Here is an 8,917-nt window from a genome sequence, read left to right on the forward strand (position 1 = left end):
GTGAGAAGGTTCAACGACAAGATGCAATAGCCTGTTCTTTGGCTCTGCCCTCTGGCTCAGTTTTCTTCCACTGAAACACCAGTGCAGAATTTCTAACAGGGCACTGGTTATCTACAGGGACCTGCAAACTCAACCAATCTGAAGAGCCTTTACATCTCAGTACTTCCTCTATATGTATGCTAAGTAATTCAGTTTGGACTACAGTGAACATCAACTGTTTGGTATAAATAAATTAACATAAACAAACTAAAACACTGGTTGAGAGTTTCATTGTCTTGAATAGAAAATGATTTTTCTTATCTTGAGTTAATGGACCTAATGAAAGAAACAATTATCCTCTTGGCATTTTATTCTAGACCTCTAATTCTTACATTTTACTGTATATTAATCTGTGTGTGGTAAAATATGCACATTCTGTTCAAAGGGTATGTACACTAAATGCCATCGCTCAGCAGAAATCCGCTGTGGGAGCATCATGCCTCCAGAGCCTGTCCGTTAAATGTGAGACCAACAGAGACGACAGGAGAGTGGGGGTGTGTGACACCGATGATGTTGCTGGGCCTCTCCTATTTTCTGACCAACCTGGATGGTGTAGATACTGTGTTATAAATATTTCACAAAATTATACCATAATCTAGGATTATATCCTATTATATCCTTTTGAAACTCAACTTGTCCACTCTCCTTTGCTCCCAGTTAACTAATTAATTAACAATTAACTAGATATATACCGACTACATCACATGGTCATGTCCTCCCCGTCTGAAAATATGTTGTGCATGGGCTTTGTTGTTTAGTATGCTACTGAAAACAATATTGAATGTACTGTGGGCAGTTAGTAACTCATTAATAGTAATAATATTACAGTAATAATATTACTTTTCCCAGTAACTAGTAGTGTAACTAATTACTAATTAATTTCAGTAATAATATTACAGTCACACACATCGTTGGATTCATTTTTGTAATTGTGGAGGAAACTAGTTTGGAAGATGAAAATACTTATATTTAGCGGCTGGAAATATTCTATTACTTTTATTTTATCAAACAAAACTGGATTTTTGGGGAGAAAGGACACAATTACTAATTTTGTGGGGAGTAGTAGAAAAGTAATATAACTAGTAGTGTAACTAATTACTGTTGATAGGGAGTAATAAGTAAAGTAATAAGATTACTTCTGAAGAGAGTAAGATGTACTGAATAATAAATATTTTTTCTTTTGAGTATCAACAAATCTTTGCACTCATGAGACGTTTGTTGCTCTGGGTAAAACTGAAACTATGGATGCGTGCAGTGATTCATCCTCATCACTGGATGGCGCTGCTTTATATTTTATACATATTTACTAAAGATCCTGAGTGTAGTGACAAAATACGATTTTTATAATTTAGCCTAGTACAGCCATTTTACATTTGAAGGCCGGGTATGAATATGTAAATAAACGCAATAAAACATTTCAGATTCAATCTGAGTATCCAGGTCGAATAAAATCCTTGCTGAACAAAATAATTCACGTTACCGAAATGTTATTAATGTTTACAATTAATTTATAATCTGTGTCGTTTTATGTTGTTACAGCGGAGGTGCACGGTACTAATCAAAGACACAAACCACAGTAATTTCCTGGTGGTGTGGGTCATCTCGACTTGAAAAAGTCTTAGATTTTTTCCCATATTGCATTGCAGTTTTTTCTACTTCCTCTTTCCGCCATATTGCAGAACCGGTAAGATGCTTTTTACACTGTCACCTTCAATCTTACAAGTATCTAAAGCATCTGAGCGTTAAATGTTCCATTTATGTGATCATCCTGAAGCGAAGGTACATAGTAATCATTTGGGATGATTATTGTATCGATTGGTGGAAGTAGTAAAACATATTTGGGCTACAACTTTGATGTCCCAGCCCCAGTGTCCGGCCCTGGGAGTCGGTGCGTTCAGTGCGCCTTCACAAGTGTTAGCTCTGCGAACACTTGTATAGCTCTTTACTTCACACACATTTGACCTGCAGGCACTCCGTTGACCTCGGTGTGTAAAAGATTTTAAACGCGGTGGACAATGGGTTGACTATTGTCTCTGCCAATGTTAAGAGCTACTTTGCTAATATAGTCGGATATGCTAGTTAGCTAGGTAGCTATCCTCTGTCCATGAAGGACCATGCTTTGGAGGGAGTCTGCGTTTAATGTGTCCGCTGGAGCTCGGTGGAAAGCAGCGTTACTTACTGCGAGTGAAATCGGTTGTTAACAGAAAAATAGCGACATGTAATGGACAAATATTGGACTAATTGCTAATACCATAACGCGTCGTGACTCAATTGGGGTTAGCCAGGGTTTACCAATTGGACACTACTTAATCTTCTGTACCTTCATTTCATTGTCTAGGTAATACTGTTCAGAGCTTGAGCCTATTAGAAAATAGTCTTTCAAGACTTCAGTTGAGTTGAATGAGGGACATCATTTGGTGATGTGAAAACACAGGCTGTGTCTTCTTTTCATCGTCCATAAAGCACTGACTGTAATTCACTAGTTGGGGCCACTGGATAACAGTGGGATGTGATATTAGGCTCAGCTTAAATCATTTTAGTTCAGTCTTGCATGTCAATGACTAATTTTTTTTAAATTTTGTCTTTGTGGCTGCAGGCATCATGGTGCGCATGAACGTTCTCGCAGATGCTCTTAAAAGCATCAACAATGCTGAGAAGCGTGGGAAACGCCAGGTCCTCATCAGGCCCTGCTCCAAGGTTATTGTGCGCTTCCTAACCGTCATGATGAAGCACGGTGAGTAGCTATTCTCTGGTGGCACTGAGTGTTGAACAGGTATCATAAATCTTTTGGTCCAGTTGATACACTTGCTGTTGTAGAGCCACTAAAAGGGGAATTCAAAGTGTGCAATTGGTAGAAATACAGCCAGTAGAGGCTGTCTGAGGAGTGGTGATGGTGGTTGAGCTTGGTGTCTCAGTTGGATCAAATTTCAGACACTTGGCTCATCATGTCAAAAAGCTGATAGTTTGAAGTGAGCGTTTAACTTAATGAAGTTGTTCTTTGTCGTTTGTACCTTCTAGGTTACATTGGTGAGTTTGAGATCATTGACGACCACAGAGCCGGCAAAATTGTCGTCAATCTCACAGGCAGGCTGAACAAGGTAAAGTCTATTAGTTCTACACATACCACTGCTTGTGAGACAATTTCAGATAGGTGTTTGCTATATGTTTGCATTAGGGATGATACAGATCACACTAAACACTTCAATTCCCTCTATGGTCCTTCCAGTGCTTCCAGACGTACTTGTTTTTCCAATCTTCTGCATTTTATTTAACTGGTTATTTTAAAAAGCGGGGTGCCTTTGGTCTCATTGGCCACATGACAACATGATAGCTTTTGATATAACTTGCCTTCTTTTGTTCATAAAGTGCTAAATCTAACAGCCTTCTAACTGAGGCGAGGGGGACACAAAAGCTTACACAGTTGGAGCGTCGCACAATGTGCAACCTGCAGCTTTTTGTTCCAGCCTGCTGTCTTATGTGTGAATACGGAGTTCAAACCTGTGTTTTTGTTTTTTTTATCTTTTCAGTGTGGTGTGATCAGTCCACGTTTTGATCTCCAGCTCAAGGACCTGGAGAAGTGGCAGAACAACCTGCTGCCTTCAAGACAGTTCGGGTGAGAGTCACAGATACTAACTTTCAGACTGAGTGGTGGCAGTGATGAAGTGCTGAACCAACTGCAAGGAGAGTTTAGACTATTTAGTCCTAATGGTCTCCAGTCTTGCTCAGTTAGTCACTGCAGTGGCTTGCCTGCTATGATGCCTTGCTTTTGCTCGGTTGTCCTATGAGGATGCTTTAGAAAATTCGTTTTCTGATTTATTTTCATTCAAGAGATTTGAGGATAACTCTTGAATTTTTAATTTTATGCTCAGCATCCCAATATGCTCCTGTAAAGGGCTCTAACGTGACATTTTTCACTCCCATCCCAAAATACAATTTAACTGTCCTGAGGTAGATGTGGGCTGTTCCAATTATAATTTGACAATTTTTCTACAATAACATAATTTGCATAATTAAATATGGTGCGGTATAAATGAAATACTCAAGTAATTAAATTATAAATTGACTCACATTTTATGAAAACATTTCAATTTCCACTGTGAGGAAGTTAAGTGAATTGAACTAATTCATACTTCTGATATCCCTCACTCTGAGAGAAAGCTTGTCCCCGTCTCTTCGGCAGTGTGTCTCGCCGGTCACACCAGAAAAGTGTGTTGCTTTCCAACGTAACTGTCGCTGTTAATTTTCATGTCGGTGCATAACCGCACTGTTGCAGTTGTATTTTATGTAGGCTGGGTGTACCTTGACCGTCAAATGATGGTGACGGATGACTTAATTTAGAGCCGTGATAAATGAAACAATTTGTATGTAACAAACTAAAGTGCTTCAAGTACTGGACAGCGTTACTTTGCCTCTCTTCCACCGTGATTTAATGGTGTCTTGAATGGGGTTTATTGCTAATTCTGTTTAAGATTTTATGTGACATTGTCTCTGAGATAGTAGGTGCGATTGAGAGACTGTAATTAGGTATGGATGATGGGAAAAATCTCAGAAGCTGTGCATATAATTCTTTATCTGCAGGGCAGTAGTCCTTGCCTGTTGGATAAAACCCCAAATATGGCAGGAATTTGTCTGAGTAGAATTTGCATGCAGAGACTGGTGTTTATGCATCATCAATGTAATGCAAGGCTAAAATTCATCTTATGTTAATCGTAGAATTAACTGAAGCATGAGCAGAATTGAGCGTTCTTCATAGTGGGCAATTAACATGACTTGATCGTGTTCAGAATCTTATTTTTGTGAAGTAGAGTTAAAGGAACAATGGTCAACAGACAGTACCTGTTGAAAGTGAATTTTATTTAAAAATGTTTTAAATAAGTCGTCACTATTACAGCAACTCTAAGCACTTACTGATGTGTCTAATTACGTAGGAGTTTTAAAAGTCCTGTGAAGTCTTTTTGTTAGAGGATGTAGCAGAGGCGTATAACTAGGATTTGGTGATGTGGCTAATATCCTGTTAGAGTGAAACCAGTGGGTTTATTAGTTTAACTTAAGAAATAAAGTTTAGTATAGTGTGTCATCATTTAACAGTGCACATATGGCTTGGTTTACAGTATATGATAAAAGAATACATTACCTTCTCAAGTGATAGAAAATATTTGTTTTTATTCTGCCTGACGATGTTGTACTTCATCTGCGTCTCGTTGCTTTTGTGATATAACAACCACTTCCATTATTATCCACATTTAGTAAAAACACTTACATAAATTGAATCACATTGACTGTTTTATCTCCCAGCCCTACATGTGAAGGTCATGAGCTGGACTGACGCTCATGCTTCTCTCAAGCGAATTAGCAAATTGGAGCTTTCTTACATATTTGTCGACTCAGTCTGTAGTTTGTCATCAGTGTAGCGATTGTTTTGATGAATACTGCCTAACTTACAGCACATCAGTTACTTTTGATTTGTCTGCTCCCACCGTACTCAGAAATGGCTTTTCCATCTGATGTGCACACCATTGAACCAATGATTTACCTGTGGAGGTGTATGTAATAGTTGTAGTTTGAGATGTGGTAATGTCTCTTTTCTCTGCAGTTAAAATCATCATACAATTTAAACATTGTGCGAAATGGAGATAATAGAAAAGGTTTTAATAGCAGTTCTAACTTCTTAAAAGGCCAACTCTTCGTAAAATGCATAGGGGTTAATCGGATTAACCATGAATGTATTCTGTTTTGGGAAGCCTCTTATTTTGCTTCTCTGCATATGTCGACAGTCCCAAACTGTGTAAATTATGTTGCTGCTGATTTTGTCTAATAGATGGTACATGGTTTAACTATCCCATAGTTAGTAATGTCTGTATATGATATGATCTTACTGCTATCTTAAATACCTTCAGTGTAATGGAGTTGTATGCTAACATGCATACTTTATTTCCACAGATACATTGTGCTGACCACTTCAGCTGGCATCATGGACCACGAAGAGGCCAGACGGAAACACACAGGAGGCAAAATCCTTGGATTCTTTTTCTAAAATGTAAAGAACTGCAAATAAAAAAAATAACCAAGAGAACGGTGGTAGTCTGTGACTTATTTTATACAAAAGTGTCTCTGTGTGGAGATGGCTTTTTAACAGACTGCAGCTTTTGTCAGAGGTTCAATAGTAGTATTTTGAGCCAGACAGAAAGCCTTGGAGAATAGTTCCTTTTTGGTTGTCTAATAAAAACACAACGTAACACCTGCAACAACGAAAGCCAAAGAAATCCATGGGCTAGACAAAATGTAAACCTCCCAACAGAAGTAACTTAATTATAACTGACAAAACATAACAAAAGGCTGATGAGTATGACCATGACTAATGTGCTCTGTTGTTTGCTCCCACTATCAAATGTTTTCATTTACTTTTTCAAACATTTCATCACTCGTCTTCAGGCACAAAAATCACATGTCACTTGATGGATGGATAAAGAATGTAATTAAATAATCTGACATTAAATATATATAAAACTGAAAAGCTACTGGCCAAGTGAAGCATATGAGACTAAAAACAATGAAGTGATCCTCAGAAGAAAACTGAATATGTAAGAGAAAGGATAAATGCATAAATTGCAGGTGTAAATATCCGCTGTTAACAATTATGAGCCAGGTTTTCAAACAGCATGAGAACATGTTTTCAGCTGATAGTCCAAATACTGTATCAACAGGCAAGATATTATGGAATTTGATGGACTCAAAATTAGGTAACAATTTAATTACATGGGATGCTGTTCAGACTGTAAAAGTATCAACTTTGGATGTGTGTGATGAAGTGATAATAGGAGTTGGAGGAGAAATGTTTCTCAAAAAGAACACTTATCAGTCAGCTGACAGCAGCTGGAGGAAAAGGCTATATAAGAAGCATGCAGACGCCTATTGAGACACAAAACATTACAGAAATTGCAAGCAGTTGAGTTTTGTGACTTGAGCACCACAAACACCTCCGAAGGCCACATCCATAAACGCTATATATCACGCTGTGTACAGACGTCGTCCTCTGACTGCAGACAAACCTAATAAGCTCATCCATGTAGCTGTGGCCCCAGCAGCTTTTAGGAGCTGCCACATCTTTGCTTCAAGGCTGCCAGCTTGTAAAAAGCCCTGGCTTTCTGCCCCTGCAATCCTCTAACCAGTGTGACCTTTTCCGGGGTTCCTCAGTGTATTTTGTCTTGTCCCCAACCTCTTTGGAGTCTGGCTGCTGACCTCACATTAGACTCTGAAGAGGGAAAAGGTAACAGCCTGCTAATGCAACAGCTCTGTCCAAGTGCTCCTTGTGGGCTAAGAGCACATAGACTGCCCACCTCCCTCGTGGGTTCACAGCACTTAAGCGCTGCCTTGTAAAAGACAAAACAAACTCTTACGCTGTTGCTGTTTTAAAGATTGGGGATATCGGCCAGGATAGCAAGCTCAGAGAGTTCAGAAGAGCTGCTGAAGTACGGCTTTCATGCTGTTAGCAGTGAGCCCTTTTGACGTTAAACTATCTGGGGTCAGCTTTCTTGGCAGGAAGAAATAAACCAGTTGTTCCAATAGCTTGAGCTTGTAAACAGTTTGATAGTACTTGTTGTTTTTTAAGTGGGGGGATGCTGTAAAGTATCAAAGAGCTACTTCAGCGTGCACAGATAAAACGAGGCGGGCAAATTCTTTCAAAGAGCAACTTACCTGGTTTGATCAAAGGTCAAAGACCACAGTGAGTTTAAAATCTGTCAGAAACCTTAAAAGCCTCTAACACCCCCTCGCTCCCACACTCAGCTGTCTTTTTCTTCACTTTGAACTTAATGATAAAGCAGAAATACCTTTAAAAAATCTCTGAAAGACTCAGGGGTATAGATGATCCCCTGGGGATAAATGTGTGAAAATCTGCTGTTAGAAATTTAATTTCTGGTGAGCTTTGGATAGTGGCATTTACATACCCTTTCAAGGGGATAAAAAGCAATATAGTTTAAATTTTTAGAACTCTGATTAATCTGTCTACTATTCTTAAAATACAGGTTGGAAATGCCACAGTAAATTGAAGACATTTGAAATATCTAATAGGAATGTATGTAATTACCAAAGAAGTTCAGAAGAAATTATTTCACACAGTTAACAATGGTAAGAATTATTTCTGGTTTATTGGTATCCAGTAAACAAAATTCCACTTTTAGCCAGAAGTTGACCTGAGTGAACAGAAAGCCAAAGTGATTTTAGGATTTTAACTATAATCACAATGATATTTTGAACAAATTACTTCAAATCCATTACTCAACATTTTGTGGGGTTTATTTCATATATCCATCCAATGATGGTTAATATGTGTTTTAAAAGAGTATGTTTGTTAATTTAATATTTCTGTTTTAGCAGCTTCAATGAACACCATTTCCCATAGGCCTGAGACCAAAGCGAGTACATTGTCACCAGCTTCACAGAATGAAATTAATTTCCGTGGCTGGTTCGGACATGGCCAGGGCCATAGCCAGGATTTTCGAGATAAGGACTAAAGGTAACCTAACAGGGGACCTACTGATGCAGACACACTGAATCCGGCGAGGACACATCTGGATGCATCGCACCACTGTAGGCTCCGGCTGATGGGTGACAAAACCTCTGGTTGGGCAGTTCTTGGTTCTGGATGTGTCCCCTTTCCACATGGCGGCTGACCCAGAAACTTTTACATATTACAGCGAACAGTACACTAACATATGTCTCCGGAAATTAGATTTGTTCAGCATTGCCTAGTTTTACAGTTTGATCTGATTTATGTGAGCCTGCTGTGTTGCGCTGGACGGGCTTAATTTAATTGGAGTGGAGCTGTGTGTACCGCCTACCACGGATCCAGTTTGTCTGTACCATAAAAGTGGTCAAA

At 38.8% G+C, this 8,917-nt stretch overlaps 1 protein-coding gene across 1 annotated transcript; it reads left to right on the forward strand.

The window, feature by feature from the left end:
- Positions 1-1,573: 1,573 nt before the first annotated feature.
- Positions 1,574-6,112, forward strand: rps15a (ribosomal protein S15a). Its single transcript, XM_051385224.1, has 5 exons — positions 1,574-1,723; positions 2,636-2,773; positions 3,058-3,137; positions 3,567-3,652; positions 5,980-6,112. Exons 2-5 carry the CDS (start codon positions 2,641-2,643, stop codon positions 6,071-6,073), a joined length of 393 nt encoding a protein of 130 aa, XP_051241184.1. The 5' UTR covers positions 1,574-1,723; positions 2,636-2,640; the 3' UTR covers positions 6,074-6,112.
- The last annotated feature ends 2,805 nt before the right edge of the window (positions 6,113-8,917 follow it).

The sequence above is a fragment of the Dicentrarchus labrax genome, unplaced genomic scaffold, assembly GCF_905237075.1.
Source record: "Dicentrarchus labrax unplaced genomic scaffold, dlabrax2021, whole genome shotgun sequence".
NCBI lineage: Eukaryota > Metazoa > Chordata > Actinopteri > Moronidae > Dicentrarchus > Dicentrarchus labrax.

Excerpts from the sequence above, each read along its gene's own strand:
- rps15a (XM_051385224.1), top strand. The coding sequence starts at position 2,641 with ATGGTGCGCATGAACGTTCTCGCAGATGCTCTTAAAAGCATCAACAAT. Across the intron at positions 3,138-3,566 it reads TCACAGGCAGGCTGAACAAG|TGTGGTGTGATCAGTCCACG; the intron begins GTAAAGTCTATT and ends TTATCTTTTCAG. Across the intron at positions 3,653-5,979 it reads CTGCCTTCAAGACAGTTCGG|ATACATTGTGCTGACCACTT; the intron begins GTGAGAGTCACA and ends TTATTTCCACAG.